The sequence below is a fragment of the Molossus molossus genome, unplaced genomic scaffold, assembly GCF_014108415.1.
Source record: "Molossus molossus isolate mMolMol1 unplaced genomic scaffold, mMolMol1.p scaffold_m16_p_5, whole genome shotgun sequence".
Taxonomy (NCBI): Eukaryota; Metazoa; Chordata; class Mammalia; order Chiroptera; family Molossidae; genus Molossus; species Molossus molossus.
The window spans coordinates 87,231,543-87,249,772 of NW_023425388.1; the positions used below are offsets into that span (position 1 = coordinate 87,231,543).

General features: G+C 34.8%; 1 protein-coding gene across 4 annotated transcripts in view; it reads right to left on the minus strand.

Annotated features, from left to right (window-relative positions):
* Positions 1-4,195: 4,195 nt before the first annotated feature.
* Positions 4,196-18,230, minus strand: part of ARL6 (ADP ribosylation factor like GTPase 6) — a 49,819-nt gene continuing 35,784 nt past the window's right edge. For 2 of the 4 annotated variants that reach the window (XM_036243100.1, XM_036243098.1), the window contains 3 exons: positions 14,108-14,163; positions 13,961-13,973; positions 4,196-4,858 (listed from right to left, as the gene is read on the minus strand). In XM_036243100.1, the coding sequence (XP_036098993.1) occupies positions 4,825-4,858; positions 13,961-13,973; positions 14,108-14,163 (103 nt within the window). In that variant the 3' untranslated portion in view covers positions 4,196-4,824. Of the gene's footprint in view, positions 4,859-13,960; positions 13,974-14,107; positions 14,164-15,527; positions 15,638-18,230 lie in introns of those variants that run through there. The other 2 variants (XM_036243099.1, XR_004956815.1) reach the window with 2 other exon arrangements.

The window sequence follows — 18,230 nt, forward strand, 5'->3', positions numbered from 1 at the left end:
TACTGGCAGGAGAAACCAATTGATGTGTCTCTCACATCAATGTTTTTCTCTCCTCTCTCCCCCACCTTCCACTCTCTCTCCCTAACAAAATAAAATCAATAAAAAAGATATCCTCAGGTGAGGATTAACAACAAAAAGAACAATAAAATGGCAATAAATACAGACCTATCAATGAGTGAATCTGAAAAACAGAACAAATGAACACGCAGAACAGAAAGACTCACAGATACAGAGAACTTTTTAAAAATCCTCACCTGAGGATACTTTTCCATTTATCTTCAGATAAGAGTGGGAGGGAGGGAAACATCCACATGAGAAAGACACATCGATTGGTTGCCTCCCACAGGACCCTGACCAGGGCCAGGGACCAAACCACAGCCAAGGTACATGCCCTTGACCAGAACTGAACCTGTGACTTTTTGGTCCGTGGGCTGATGCTCTAATTGCTGAACCAAACCGGCCAGGGCCAGAGAACATTTTGATGGTTGCCAGATAGGACGAGGGTTGGGTGAAAAAGATGAAGGGATTAAGATGTACAAATTTGTAGTTACAGAATAGTCATGCATACAGTAAAGTACAGCATAGTAAATATAGTCAATAATATTTTAATAACTATGTATGGTGTTAGATGAATACAAGGTTTATCAGGATGACCTCTTAGTAAGTCTAGTCACTGGGGTGTACACCTGAAACTAATACAATAGCATGTCAACTGTAATTGAACAATAAAAAATGATTTAAAGAAAGAAAACAAACAAAAGCAAATAAAGAAGCCTTTTAAAATGTAAAAGCATTTTTAGCTTAAGGGGTACACAAAAAGAGGTATGTGTTGATATAAGGTCTTGGAAATCTTGCTGACCCCAGACTGGTGTAATAGAGATAATAACAGCATTTACCTTGTAAGGTTGTTATGACGATTAAATTAATACAGGCATACCTTGGAGATATTGCAGATTTGAATCCAGACCACTGCAATAAAGTCACACATAATCCTTTTGCTGGTGGAGGATCTTGCCTTCAATTTGTAAAACATGCCACACCCTTGAAGGGCAATAGTGAAGCGCAATAAAATAAGGTGTGCCTATATAAGGGTCCCTGGGGCAAAAGTAGGTTTACAGTTGTTGATATGAAAAATAATACAATACATAAAAAATAATACAAAAATAAACTGTTTCATGTACTCACAACTACAAACCTTTTCCCCACCCATGTAAAGTGCTTATAAAGTGCATGACACGTAGTAAAAGTTATAAAAATGTTTGTTACTACATTTCTAACCAAAGTACCTATCATTCCTGTATGACTTCTAGCGTTACTCAGTGGCTTGAAATATGAAGGATTTATATTGTCTTTCTTGATTTATTCTACATCACCAGAAAACAGTTTCACACTGTACTGGATGAAGCTTCCAAGTGTGGCACTGAAATGGAGTGATCAGAAGGAAAAGCAATAGTCCTAAGGCAGTCCCTTGCTAACCCCAGCAGAAGCATCCTTATCAAGGAAGATTCACTATGAAAATAAAATAAGTTGCCTGAAGCAGTCAATTAAATACAATATCCATTTCTTAACCATTGTAGTATTTCTCTTCAGGCACAGAAATAAACAACCTATTTTAACATCCATTTAAATGACATTTTCATACCAGTTTTATTTTTTAAAAAAACTAAGAATAAGGAATAATCAGAAAATATGCACAAAGTCAGTTAAAATGCTATAATATTTTATTATTTATTATCCTCACCCAAGGACATTTTTCGATATTTTGTTCAGATAGAGTGAGAGGGAGAGAGAGAGGGAAACATCGATGTGAAAGAGACACATCGAGTGGTTGCCACCCACACGACCCAACCAGGGCCGGGGACAAACTGCAACCAAGGTATGTGCCCTTAGCGGGAACTGAACCCAGGTCTCTCCAGACTGCAGGCTGACGCTCTAACCACTGAGCCAAACCGGCCAGGGCTAAAATGCTATAGTATTTTAAATGTACTAAAGGATGTATATGTCTTAGCTACTTGCAAGACTAATTAACAGTGTGGTGTGCCAACAATTCCAAAGGAAAAAAATAACTTGAGCAATCAGGAGACAATTCATAATTTTTAGCAGGCAACCTATCGATGAAAAGCAAATATATAAAACTTACCCTTTCATGATTTACAAAGCACAAGTTAAATAGGGCCATAAATAAATATTTAAAAGCAAAATATACAATAGGAAAAGTTTTGAACACTTTGAGGTATTGTATTGAGATGTAAAGCTTATAAATTAAACTTTGTTACACACTGATGCCTAAACATAATATAACACCTGCTTGAGCTTTATAATGCAATAAATTTTAATTGCATAGTGTTAAATACAAACACAACAACCTCAGTTTATAAACACTTATAGGGCAACCTGTGGCTATTGTTGCCCAACTTGCTTCTACATAATCTTGTCTTGAAAGAGTAGAGTAAGAATGGATGTTTACAAAATCTATAGTTGAAAATCACAAAAACAAAGGAAAAAGTACTTCTCTTTTGCCTAAATATTTGCATAAGTATGAGTTACTGTAGTTTGTGAAACATCAATTGACTACCAACCTAAGAATTATTATTTATTTGTTAATCCTGACCAGAGGATATTTTCCAATTGATTTTTAGATAAAGTGGAAGGGAGGGAGGGGAAGAGAGAAGCATAGATGTGAAAGAGACACATTGATTGGTTGCCTCCTGCACAACCCTGACAAGACCCAGGGATCTAACCTGTGCCCTTGACTGGGAATGAAATCCCCCAACCCTTTGGTCTGCAGGCTGATGCTCTAACTGCTGAGCCAAACTGGCCAGGGTATAAGAATTATTTTGATTAGTCACTTATGCCCAGAATTTAAAATCTGAAGTGCTAATAGTCTTAAAACAATTAAAAAAAAAAAAGTTCCTTATCTCTGACCACCTCCCACCCACATCCCAGTCTCCTTACAAAGTGAGAACCTTTCAAATCCTTTTAGCTATTTTTATGGCCAACACCTCTAAATTTCTAATATCTGTAACACTCTTGTCTCTTGAATTATCCATTTTAAACAGACTGGTTCTGAATCCCAGTACCACCATTTATTAGCTCTGTGACCTTCAGAAAATGACAATGCTTTTAGGCTTTAGTTTTCTTATCTATAAAATAAATACTAGAACTTACCACAAAAATCTATTGTGAGGATTAAATGATATAAAATCACATGTGTGATATATTACTCAAAATACAGTGATCTTACAGTAATAACTATTATGGTTATCATTACTGTATGAGAGATGAGGACTTAAATACCTCTTTCTGCATTCTCCTAAAATAGTTCCAGAACACCAGTTTTTTGTTGTTGTTATATCACATTCAGTGTTTTCATAAGTCCTTTTTATATGTGAGTCAACTCAATGTATCTCACTTTTCATCCTTATCAAAACAATTTATGAAAGGCTGACAAACTGGCTTAAAATGCTGGAACACTGAAATATCCTGCATAACTTTCAGCTTGCCAAATTCCAAGTCACTGGGATTTCAGGACTATGAGAAAGTGGATTAAAGAACTTTTACTGTAGTTTTAAAATTGTTATTCAAATCTCTGAAACATACCACTACCAGTTACTATAACACATCTTTATTACTCACCTTTTGCCAATTTTTAATCATTTTTACAGTTAAAAATGTTTAAAATGTTGCTACACATTGAATATTCCAGTTTTTCTTTATATGTAATATTTTTCAGATGACATCACTGTTTTATACACTATTTCCCAGAGATTAATTTAAAAGCTTCTATCTAGAGTTCATAATTCTTAGTGATGTCTAAGTTGTGAGAATAGCACAATTTGCATACAGTGAATACCTGAGATACGTCTAAAATACTAAAGAACATTTATGTAGTGGTTTATGCTCAGAAAAAAAACAGTTTGGTGAGTCACAATCTATTTTAACAAAGTATTATAGTAAACTGGAGGAATTTTAAAGGAAGAAACAAGAAGTCAGTTATAATAATTATTGAAGAATCATATATGAATTCATTTTTATAACTGTTAAACTTAAAATATTTTCATTCAGCCAATGAAATAAAATTAAATATGATATATTAAAAGATTCTCAAATTCTTCCTCATTAAATTTTAAGTTCTCTGAGGATAAGGACCATGTCTTACTTACCTTGTATCACCACTGTGCAGGATGATGCCAGACTAGCACAGGTATAGAGATGTTCAAAACATAGTCACTGGATAAATAACTTCAGCGTGACTTGGTCTTAGATTTACAGATGTTTGACATTAAAGCACCAAGTACTGTATTAACACAGCATAAACAAAGCACACTAGCTGGTACATTACATTTTATGTTTTATTGATGGTGACATATAGTAAAAATCTAATATACATTAATTACCCATGGTCCCTTATAAACATTTAAAGTTCTTTTTCACAAGCACAACCACACTGCAGTCATACTATGAACTAACTTTTTAGAAGACAATTTAAAAAATAAAATACATTAAAGATACCATGATTCATGATGAGATATTGATACGGAGTTTAACTCTGACTTTAAACATTCTCATCACAATCAAGTGTAGACTTTTACTAAGAAGTTGATAATTCTCGGGAGCCCTTCTGAGGATTTATTTTCATATAATTAATGGCCAGATTAGCATATGTGAAAGGCCTATATTCTTATAAAGCTCATTCAGAGTCCATAAATGCAAGTAGATTATAAAGTACTCTTAGATGCACCAAAATTTTTTTAAAAAGTTTAACGTAGTCAGTTTGCCTTAAGATATGTTCCTTGAATTGACAATTGTCGAGATTTCCAAATACTATCTTTTCATGTCTTCACAGCCTGGATCTGATCTGGTAACAAAAACAGACAAGAAATTAGGGGTCTCTATAGTGCAAAATCTATTTTTTAATGTAATCTGAAACAAATCTATAAGAATACAATAAAAACCTATGCACATAGTTTTAAAAAAGCACAATTCATACTATAGTTTTTATTTTTCAACAGAATTGTATATAGTCAACTAGTTCTATATAACTGTATAAAAATTAGCAGTCCCTTGCCTCATCTCCTTCCTTTCATAGGCAACTACTTTTAACTCCCTTTTAGGTGGTTACCTCTTTGTCTCCAAATAATACACTTTTATTACTGTTTAAATATCAGTTCCTTCCATTTAGTAGGAGGCTTCAGCATTTATGTACCCCTATGCTTCTCTCTACAATGCTCATAATGCTTTCAATACTCCCATTCTCCTAACATAGTAATGCAGTCAATATCAACATAATGCCTCTGTAAGTGCTTTTCACAGTAGAGACAGGTGGTAGCTACCTGTAACTTTTCCTGTCTTCAACTACATTTTGTTTTCCCTTGAGTTAATAACTGTTCCTTTTCCCCAACCCTGCCTCTCTGCTTTCTATGCCTTACTTCAATCTCACTACTCTACACTGTTTAAACCTTTATTATGAAGCACATTACAATTTCTCTGAGCCTTCCAAAACTGTAATCTGGACCAGTTGCTTTCTGCACTTGCCATTTTCACACGAGACCTTTCGCTGTCATTCTAGGATCTCTACTATCATCCAGGGGATTCCTTCCCCCACTCTCTTGTGCTAGTTTTCTTGTTTCATGACCCCTTATTTTTTCTTCTTGGTTTATTCCCTTGTTTTTGAGGAGTACTTGTCTCCGTGGTTACCTTAGTAAAAGGTATGGAAAGTAAATCCTTGAGACTTTACATGGCTGAAGATGTCTTAATTCTACATCACAATACATTGATACTGCCTGAGAACATAATTCCATTATTTTCTCCTTGGACTGTTCAAGGCACTACCCAAATATGTTTCAGCTTCCAAGTGTTGCTGTTGAAAAGTCTGATGGTATTCTATATCCTTATTCTTTACATGAAACCTCTTATTTTCTTCTCATGAAGTTTGTAGACTCTTCCATTGTCTTCAGTGTTGACTGTTAATAATGATGTACCATGGTGTGAGTATTTTCATCCACTGCACTGAGCTCTCAAGACAGCTTTCAACTACAAAATCATTCAGTTGTTGAAAATACTGTTTGATAATTTATTTGATGATTTTTCTCCCCTCTATTTTCTATTCTCTTTCTGAAATTCCTACTATTTAGATATTGAGCCTCCTAAATATGACTTACTTTCTTACCTTTTCTTTCCAATTTTCTATTCTTTGTCTCTTTATTCTACTTTCTGAGAGATTGCCTCTATTTTATCTTCTTTTAATTGGGTTTTCGATTTCTACTATTCTATGATTATCTTCCAAGAACTCATATCTTGGTTCTTTGTTCTTGATACTCTACTAGTTTTTTAAAAATGTTTTTCCTAAATAAATTCTACTTCCTTTAACCTACCTTTCCTGTTTATGTTCTATAATTCATAATGTTTTGGTCCTCAAAAGCCTGGTGTTCCTCTGCTATCTTTTCAAACATATAAGTGAACACTGTAAAGCTGACTGGAATTTTGATTGTGTGTTAGGACTGTTCAATGTGGTCTTCATTCTAGTGTATCTAGCTAAGCCATTTCCTTGGGACTCTCTGGTATTAATACCGCTAGCTCTTTTCCTTAGGCTGGTCTGATTCCTCAAATATGACTTTCTATCTTCTGCCTACTGTCAGTGTCTTCTGGGAGAAGCAGGAGAAAGCAGAAGAGGGTTATAATATTTGGTATGAAAACTTCCAATTACTCATTTTCAGTTCAGTACTACCACACACAGTTGTGCTTGGTGTTCTCCAGTTCAGAGATACTCTGACTCTCTGCACAGAATGTGCCTTCAATCTTCTTTTGGGGTAAGGATGTATGACTGTGGCTTCTCTTTGCAGCCCTATCTTTCTTAGTTCCAATTTCCACCAATATTGAGCCTTTGAGGGGATCTACAATATAAATTAGCCTTCCAGCTTTCCCTGGTGCTAGCTTAGAATTCAGCTTTCTCTGTTAAGAGAAAGGGTCTTGAAATCTGTTAAGTCATTCAGCATTCATCAGATATCCAGCTTCCAAAATCTGGTTATTATTATTTTTTGGTTGCCATTTTTGTCACTCCCGTTCTTTTTGCCCTTGTGGGTTAATATCTTTAAACAAAAGTCCCTTAACTATAGTGAGATTTGAGGAGGGGATGAAAGTAAGTGTGTGTTTAGTTCTCTTTCATTGGAACACCCATATAGTTTATAAGTCTTATATTAAAACCTGAAAGCATGAACATTTCCCACACAGATAATATGATAAAATAAGTAAGTTTCCTTAGTCACATGGGAGAATGGTCTTTTTATAAATATCTCACTTCATAGTTTCAGAGCTAGAAAACTTCTACTTCTGCATAGGTTTCTGTATACTCTCTGTTGGTTTTTAAAAATACTTTTTAGTCTACTTATGAATTCTTGTCTTTGGGCAGCAATATATAGGTAATCATTGGGCATTCTTTCAAAAAAGAATGGAATCATGGCACAAAATGTGTCATTTAATATTTTATCCCTGATATTTCAGCCTTAAACTCTAAATAATAAAATTAAATAGGTCCAAGGGCCTTCTTATTTATCATAGTAAGAAATTTCAGAATTTTGGAAGCAAAATCAAGAGAGAAATTCAGAACATCTTCCATAGTTAGATTTATAAAAAAACTTTTAGCTAATAAATTAGTTAAAGGCACAGACAAGTCTCCTATATACTGTTACTATTTTGTAAAATAGGTTTTCTCGCCTCTTTTCAAATCCAGAGAGGCAGGAGCATCAAATCGCAAACTATTCGCCACTACATAAGAAATATGAACAGGATCTCCTATTTAAAACTAAACCAAAATACTTTCTAATCTACATACAAAGTTTCCTTCATTATTAAATAGAGCATTTAGGTAAAAGGGTACATTTAACATTTATTGAATGTTTTCTTGTGCTAGGGATTTTAACACATACAGTGTTTCATTTAATCTGTACCATTTTGACATTTTAATTTTATTTTATAGATGAAGACAATTATCTTTACAAGAAATGTTAATTAATAATAAGTAGTGGAATGAATCTGCTAGACTCAAAAGCCCACGTGCTTTTTAACTATATCCCATGATGCCTACATAAATTTGGGATACGACCAACTTACCTTGCAGAGAACTATTATAACAATTGTGTACAGAAATATGGCAACACTAGGGCACAAAAATACTTCCAATAATGTACACTCCTTACAAAAACTTGGGAGGTAAGATGCAAAGATAACAAATTAGAATAGTCAGAGACACAAAACTAAGTGACAAGACCTGAGTTGACAAGTGACACAGTGATGTTGTATTGTTACTGACACCTAGTGGCCTCACTATTAAAAGTAAAACAAAAACAAAGGGAAGAGAGAGCTAGAATAGAGCTATGATATAAAATTCAGATGGCTATATCAACCTATTTTTAGTGGTTACTGTGCTTTGAATTACTTTGTAAACAATAGTGGGGTTTAATCCATGCTATATCGTCACCGTGAGCAATAATAAGCACTTGTAAATACTAATCAAGGCTGAAAATGTGCTTTTGGTTTCTTCTCTGAAATGTTCTTCTGCAGCCTATGTTTCATGTGGGAATCAGTTCCTTAACTTTGACCACAATCTAAGGAACTAAGTTAGTATGTTCATAGAAAAATTCCAGTAGTTATTCTGAGAATTACTAGAGGTTCTCAATTAAGTTTCACTTAATTATAAAAATATGATTAGAATGTTTCTTGTAGTGTTTTTTAATGTTATTTTTTTAGTTTATTTCTTTCATTGTTTTTGTAGACAGAGGAAGGAAGGGAATGGGGGGGGGGAGAGACAGAGATTGGGAGAAACACTGATATGAGATAGAAACATCAATCCGTTGCCTCTTGCATGTGCACTGACTGGGAATGAAACCTGCCACATTTTGGTGTACTGGATGATGTTCCAACCAACTGAGCCACACTTGCCAGGGTGTTCTTTGCAGTTTAATGGTAAATGTCATGATGGCTACAAAACAGAAAAACTGATACTAGTCTGTGCAGTTAACTAAAATACTATATTTTACTGATAACACATTAAAAATATTTATCAGATATACAGTTGATACTTTGAATCAAAGAAATATTATGTTATTGTATGGATAAACAGGCTACTCTTCCCTATACAAAAAATTAGTATTTCTTTTGTTCAAAGATCTACCATGACAGCAAAGAAGGAAAAAGAATCACACAAAACTGGAACTAAAATGTCAGTGTAGCCTTGGCCGCGTTGCTCAGTTGATTGGAGTGTTGTTCTATACAACAAAAGGTTGCAGGTTCAATCCCAAGTTGGGGAGTGTACAGAGGCAAATGATTGATGTTTCTTTCTTTCTCTTTCCTCTTCTCTCCCTCTAAAAATCAATAAAAACATAGCCTCAGAAACACAGAATCTAAATGAAGCGCTAGAGCAAATGGATTTAACACATATCTACAGAGAATTACACATTAAAACTACAGAATTCACATTTTTCTCAAGTGCACATAGGATATTCTCAAAGATAGCCACATGTTAGGGCACAAACTAAGTCTCTACAAGTTCAAGAAGACTGAAATCACACCAAGCATCTTCTCAGATCACAATGGCATGAAACTCGAAATCAACTGCAATAAGAACATGAAAAGATATTGGAAAACATGGAGGCTAAATGGCATGTTATTGAACAATGAAGGCATTACCATGGAGATCAAGAAAGAAATTTAAAAATTCCTGGAAACCAATGAAAATGAACACACAACAACACAAAATCTATGGGATGCAGTAAAAGCAGCACTACAGAGATACCTCAAGAAACAAGAACAATTTCTAATAGACTATTTTATTCTGTTTTTTTTTTCCTCACCTGAGGACATTTTTCCATTTTTTGTTCAGATAGAGTGGGAGGGAGAAAGAGAGAGAAACATCGATGTAAAAGGGACACATCGAGTGGCTGCCACCCGCACAACCGACCAGGGCCGGGGACAAACTGCAACCGAGGTACGCGCCCTTAGCGGGAACCGAACCCGGGTCTCTCAGGACCGCAGGCCGACGCTCTAACCGCTGAGCCAAACTGGCCAGGGCTCTAATAGACTATTTAACTTCACAACTTACAGAACTAGAAAGCAAACAAAAAGAAAACCCCAGAGCAAGTAGAAGGAAGGAAATAGTAAAGATCAGAGCCGAAATAAATGAAATGGAGACCAAAAATCAATTCAAAGGATCAATGAAATAAAGAGCTGGTTTTTTGAAAAGATAAACAAGATTGATGGACCCTTAGCTAGACTTACCAAGAAACAAAGAGAGAGAACCCAAATACACAAAATCAGAAATGAAAGAGAAATAACTGACACCACAGAAATACAAAGGATTGTTAACAAATATTATGAATGATTATACGGCAACAAATTTGACAATCTAAGGGAAATGGACACATTTCTAGAAACATATAGTCTCCCACAACTGAACCGGGAAGAGACAGAAAACTTGAAAAGACCAATAACAACAAAGGAAATTGAAGATATAATCAAGACTCTCCCAGCAAACAAAAGCCCAGGCCCGGAAGGCTTCACGGAGGAGTTTTACCGAACATTCAAAGAACTATTACCCATTCTCCTCAAACTATTTAAAAAAATTTAAGAAGACGGAAGCCTTCCAAACTTGTTTTATGAGGCCAGCATAATTCTAATTCCAAAACCAGAAAAATACACTACAAAGAAAGAAAACTACAGGCCTATATCCCTGATGAACATAGATGCCAAAATGCTGAACAAAATACTAGCAAATCAGATCCAGCAACACATCAAAAAAATTATTCACCATGACCAAGTGTAATTCATCTCAGGGGTGCAAGGCTGGTACCATATCTGCAAATCAATAAATGTGATACATCACATAAACAAAATGAAAAATAAAAATCATATGATCGTATCAATAGACGCTGAAAAAGCAATCGAAAAAATCCAACACCCATTTCTGATAAAAACGCTCAGCAATGTGGGAATAGAGGGATCATATCTCGACATAATAAAGGCCATATACGAAAGACCTACAGCCAACATCATACTCAATGGACAAAAACTAAAAGCATTTCCCTTAAGAACAGGAACAAGACAAGGATGACCACTTTCGCCACTCTTATTTAACATAGTACTGGAAGTCTTAGCCACAGCAATCAGACAGGAAGAAAAAATAAAAGGGATCCAAATTGGAAAGGAGGAAGTGAAACTGTCATTATTCGCAGATGACATGATATTATACATAGAAAACCCCAAAGATTCCACCAAAAATTTACTAGACTTAATAAATGAATTTGGCAAAGTAGCAGGATACAAAATTAATGTCAAGAAATCGATGGCATTCTTATACACCAATGATGGACTCACAGAAAGAGAAACTGAGAAAACAATCCCATTTACCATTGCAGCAAAAAAATTAAGATGCCTAGGAATAAACTTAACCAAAGAAATAAAGGACCTATTCGCAGAAAACTATAGGTCATTGAAAAAAGAAATAGAGGAAGATATTAAAAAGAGGAAGCACATACCTTGTTCATGGATTGGAAGAATTAACATCATTAAAATTACCCAAAGCAATCTATAGATTCAATGCAATCTCCATCAAAATACCAATGACATACTTCACAAAACTAGAACAAGTACTTCAAAAGTTCATATGGAACCAAAAAAGATCCCGAATAGCCACATCAATCTTGAAAAAGGACAAAGTAGGAGGGATCACAATACCAGATATCAGGTTATACTACAAGAAGAAGATACTACTGTAATCAAAACAACCTGGTACTGGCAAAAGAACAGGCACATAGATCAATGGAATGGAACAGAGAACCCAGAAATGGACCCAAAATATTATGCTCAATTAATATTTGACAAAGGTGGCAAGAGCACACAATAGAGTAAAGATAGCCTCTTTAATAAATGGTGTTGGAAAAATTGAACAGCTACATGCACAAAAAATGAAACTAGACTATCAACTTACACGATACACAAGAATAAACTCAAAATGGATAAAAGACTTAAATGTGACTCATGAATCCATAAAAATCCTAGACAAAAATGTAGGCACAAAATTTCAGACATCAAATGCAGCAGAATTTTCACTGATACATCAAGTAAGGCAACAGAAACAAAGGAGAAAATGAACACATGGGACTACATCAAACTCAAAAGCTTCTGCACAGCAAAAGAAACACCACCAAAATGGAAAAGCAACCCAATCTATGGGAGAGCATAATTGCCAATGATATATCAGATATGAGGTTAATTTCCAAAATATATAGAGTGCTCATACAGCTCAACAAAAGGAAGACAAAGAACCCAATTAAAAATGAGCAGAAGAATGAAATAGACACCTCTCCAAACAGGACATACAAATGGCTAAGAGACAGATGAAGAAATGCTCAACATCACTAATCATTAGAGAGATGCAAATTAAAACAACAATGAGGTATCACCTCACACCTGTCACAATGGCCACCATCATCAAATCATCAAACAACAAGTGTTGGCGAGGGTGTAGAGAAAAGGGGACTCTAGTGCACTGCTGGTGGGAATGCAGACTGGTGCATCCACTATGGAAAACAGTATGGTGTTATCTCAAAAAATTAAAAATTGAACTTCCATTTGACCCAGTGATCCTACTTCTAGGAATATACCCTAAGAAGCCTGAAACACCAATCAGAAAGACTATATATACCCCATGTTCATAGCAGCACTATTTACAATAGTTAAGATCTGGAAACAGCCCAAATGTCCCATCAGTAGACAAATGGATAAAAAAGCAGTGGTACATATACACAATGGAGTACTATGCAGCTGTTAAGAAAGAAAGAGCTCTTATCCTTTGAGACAACATGGAGGCACCTGGAAAGTATTATCCTAAGCAAAACAAGCCAAACAGAGAGACAGGTATCATATGATCTCACTTATTTGTGGAATATAATGAACATAACAGTCTGAGGAATGGGGTAGTCCCAGAGATGTGGAAGTGGGGTACAGACTGACAATCCCCAGAAGAGGGGTGGAGGGGTGGAGAGATAAACCACAGAACTTATATGCATGTATGCATGACCAATGGACATGGATAACAAAGCTAGGGACAGGGTGGGGAGGGAAGAGGAGGAGTGTGTCAATGGGGGAAAAAGAAGAAACATTTGTAACAAAAACAAATTAATAAATAAAATAAAAAAATAAAATAAGATACATGTAAAAAAACAACAACAACATATCCTCAGGTGAGGATTAAAATAAAAAATGTTACTGTAGAAGAAATTAAGTTGATGGCTACAAGACTAAAATTTGAATTTCTAATATCTTGTTATTCACCCCTATTCAGAGCAGGGAGATGCCTACCTAACAGGAATGATCCTTAGTTCTGCTCACAAATAAAAATTTCTTGGCCTGACCCTCAGGGTCCTGTAATAAGAATCTAAAGAACTTGGTTTCATTCACTTATGCTCTGTGTGGGCCACTGTGCTTTAAGCCATTCCTGTGACTAGTAAACAACTAAACTTAGAAAAAATGATATATCTTAATTTATTCCTGATAACAATAAGCCTGTACCAACCTATTATAGCTATTTTGATGAATAACAAATAGAACTGCAATATACAAAACATCAACAGAATATCAGTATTTACAATTCTAAATATGAGTGTTATAGGTTGTGTAAACCTGTTATGTATAAATGAAGACATACGAAGTAAATAATTTTTAAAATACATGCCATGCAGACATCAGTTATTGACAGGCCTACAATTTGTTCCAAACTTCAAATGTGCTTCTATTACTAGATCTCATAGAAATTAAAATTATTTCTTGGTTGTCATGTATAGTGCTATAGATTTAAAATATTTCATGTTGTCACGTATATTGACCTTTAAAATGCAAACACTTTATTTAAATAAATCCTTTAGAAAAATGTAATAAAAGTTAATGGAGCAAGGTACTGGATACTTACTGTAGTGTATTTTCTGAAAGCAGATATAAATGGAAACAAGAGGGGGAAAAGGTAGTGATATAATAAAAATAAAATGTTAAAAAAAGAAAGAAGAATGTGAATGAAAAGGAAATACAGGCTGAAGACAGAAAGTACTTCGTGATGTACCTTGAAGCCAGTCTACACCTTCTTGCAATCCTTCTCCTTTTATGGCATCACTAGCACTGTAATAAAATCCACAAAAGACATATCCATTTCATTACATCATAGAACTATAAGAATAAATTACTGTAATTTTGCCATATAGCAAATTAATATATTTTAGTAACACATTATCTGAGCAAAACTAGTTAAACATTGAAACAGAATGTACATAAAAAATAAAAGTCTGAGTGTACTGGAGCAAGACAGAAGAAAATAATCCATAACTTGCATTGACATAATTTGTAAGACATTTGAAAAAAAGGTATCAATAAAAAGTTATTATTTGAGGAACAGTACTCAGACTGACATTGAGCTATTTTTCCAGTGGTGAAAAAGTTTACAGAGTCCCTCTTCCTACTTTGCCCAGCCCAGTGACTACAGCATTTATTTATTAGAAATGCTTGACTTAGGTTGTCATTTAGCCATAGGATGCAGTGACTTTTTTTGAAATGGAATTTGATATCTATAGGGTAGAAACCTGTAATTATAACTTTGGTAAATTGGTAGAATAAAAAAAATCCCAGTAGATTTCAATAATAGGTTTGTACTTATTGGCTTTAGGAATCTGGATAGGTTATTTAACTCTCCTGTCTTCAGTTTTAGCATCTGTAAAATGGAATATTATCAATGATTTCATATAGTTATTATAGGAATTAAATATTTGAGATATGTATATACAATAGGGTCTTTTTTTGGTCTTTCCATTCTTAAGAGAGTAAACTTAAATCTTTATCCTGGTATTTTATAAATAATTATAATTAAGTCATAAACTAAAATAATAAAATGCAAAGAATTTTTTGAGTATCAATCTTTTCCAAGACACAGATTGATAGTTTCTCATTACATTTTACTGATCTAGTAGTTATTTCCTTTCAAAATATAATTGTATAATAGCAACTAGTATACATCATTATATTTTCTGAGTTAGGGTGCCTTTTAGTGTGCTGAAGCATAATTTTAAAATGTACTAAATTACCTAAAAGAGCTAATTTGATTCTAATCAAACCAGAAATTACTTCCAAGGAATTACTTATTAGATTAAGAATATAACTTTTATTTTAAAAATAGGAAGACAGAAACAAAGAGCATGAGATACACAATTATTCAAAGCAAACTATGGATCATCCTATCAACAGCAAAACATTAGTAACTAAAATATTTATATCAAAATAGATCAATGCATTGCTTTTACCACACACCTATAATCCGAAATAAGACTACAGTATCAAGTAATATAATGAGAAAATCCTTCCCCTTTATTAAAGGAGTCATTACCCTACTAAAAACCCTGCATCTTTTCCTACTAATTTCCAACTGTTTGAATTCTACTTTCCTTTCAAATAAATCGTAAGACTTGTAAGTAAATAAAAGCCAAAGTCCTCACCATGTCCTACAAGGCCTTATGTGATATGGCCCCAGATTATTTCAGTGGTTTTATCTACAAATCCCCTCTAGATCTCTCTGCTCCAGAGTCAGCTTGGATTCTTGCTATTCCTGAAAAACACCAGGTACATTCTCATCCAAGAGCCTTCTCACTTGCTAGCCTCTCTATTTGGAAAGCTGGTCCTCTACACCTTTTTGTGAACTGCTCTCTGACTTCAATTAGATCTCAGAGAGGGAGCGTCTGTCATCATTTTTTCCTACTGTCTTACTTTTTTTTCTTCGCCTTCCCAGCTAACATTTTATACATATATTTACCACATTTATTATCTATCTCCCTCTCAACATAGTAAATAAGCAAAAACATATACATATCATGCCAGGGACTGAGCCAAAGAACACACAGGAAGAACAATACTGCAATCAGATCCTGAAAATCAGAGTTGATTATATGTTTAGTACACTAGTAAAAAATAAACTATAAAATTTTTCCTTTAATTTTTCAGACTATATAGCTCTATAATCTCTTATTGCTCAGTAAATTTACTTGTACCGAAGGCAAGAGAGATGGAGTATTTTTATCTCTACATCACTGTACATTACTTTTATCTCTAAAACTGGAAAGGAGGTACAAATGTGTTTAAAATTTTATACATGAGCCCTGGCCGGTTTGGCTCAGTGGTTAGAGCGCCCGCCTGCAGTCCGGAGAGACCCGGGTTCGGTTCCCGCTAAGGGCATGTACCTTGGTTGCAGTTTGTCCCCGGCCCTGGTTGGTCGTGTGGGTGGCAGCCACTCGATGTGTCCCTTTCACATCGATGTTTCTCTCTCTCTCTCTTCCTCTCTCTCCCTCCCACTCTGTCTGTACAAAAAATGGAAAAATGTCCTCGGGTGAGGATAAAAAAATAAAATAAAATAAAATTTTATACATGATTTTAAAAATATTGCAAAAAATTTAAAAAAACTTTAAAAATGAAGCAGTAATTAAAACAGTGGAATGTTCAGTTTGAATTAAGAAGTCAAAATTATAGACAAATTTAAAGAAATGCTTGGCATACTTCTCTAAGTTATACAGAAAATACGAAACTGGAAATACAATATTCCACATCTTTATAGCATCAGGATATTAGTTTTTCTCTCACCGCAAAATATTTAGATGTCACAACTGAATAAAATTTTTAAATTTAAAGTGCTAATTATTAAAAATTTTTTTCTTTTTTTTGTTAATCCTCACCAGTGGGTATTTTTCCATTGACTTTTAGATAGCGCGGAAAGGAGGGAGGGGAGGAGGAGAGAAGAGAAACATTGATATGAAAGAGATATCAGTTGGTTGCAGGGCTGGGGATCGACCCTGAAACCCAGGTATGTGCCCTTGACTGGGAATTGAACCCTTGACCCTTCAGACCACACGCAGTGCTCTAACTGCTGAGCAAACCCAGTGACAGAAGTGCAGATTTTTCTACTTGCAAAATTAACTTTTACTTCAAAATTAAAAGTAGGACTGCATATTTTACTAATTAGATCCATGTTTCTGAATGTTGTACTTTCTATCAAAGCACTGGCAATACTTAATATAATGGAATAATTAAAAATTATTCTACTTTAGACATTATCAATTTAGATATATTTACCTAAATAATGTACAGAAATGCAAAGGTTCCATCTTAAGATACTTCTCTACCTCAAATCCCTCCTCTCTTTACCAACAAAATACCACATAAGTGCAAATTCCAAGTCAAGAATCATTCAGTAAACACTGACTTTTATTCTGATTCCAAAGTAAGGTAGGTTTGACCTGAGATATGCAGTGTTTCCCTCCTGGGCAAAGGTGCTGGAGGCCTTGGGAATAAGTTGCCTTGGGAGGAGCTGCAAGGGCTTTCTCAGCTCTCCTCTCTATTATTACTCTTTCAGCATGAGGGTTAGCACTGAAAGTTCTCTGAGCTCTACTAACTCCTTGCTTCATATTGTTTCTTCTAGAGGCAGTAGAATTCTCTGCCTTTGTGTTCAGCCTTTTTCCATATATAACATCTTATAAAAAGGGGAAACCTGGCCAGGCCAGTGTGGCTCAGTGGATTGAGCATCATCCCATGGACTGAGAGGTCCCAGTCCCATTCCCAGTCAGGACACATGCCCAGGTTGCAGGCTCGATTCCCAGTGGGGACAGTGCAGGAGGCAGCCTATGTTTCTCTCTCACATTGATGTTTCTATTTCTCTCTCCCTTCTCTCTCTAAATCAATTTAAAAAACATATAAACAAAACAAAACAAACAAACATAAAAAGGGGAAACAAGGAGAGAGAAGGGTATCTTGCAATGGTGGGGAGGTAGGTGGTAGATAGAGGGAGCTTAATAACAGGTAGTGGCAGGCACTAAAATGCTATCTAATAAGTAATGTTAAATAATTTCAGACACTATTTATGAATTCAACCTTATTAGTATGTCCAAGAAAGATTAGTATTTCCATTTATATTTATTCATATAAACAAATATTTATTGTGAACCTACTAAGCACCATGCACTATTATTCCAGGGGTTATAGAGTGAAGAAAGCTGATAAAACTTCAGTTCTCATGGTGCTAATGTACTAGTGTAAGAAGACAGACTATAAAACAAAGAGAAAAAAAAAGAAAAGGTCACATGGCAACAAAAAAAGCAAAATAAGGAAAAAACAAGGCAGGGTGAGGCAGAGCGATATTTTAGAGAATTATCAGG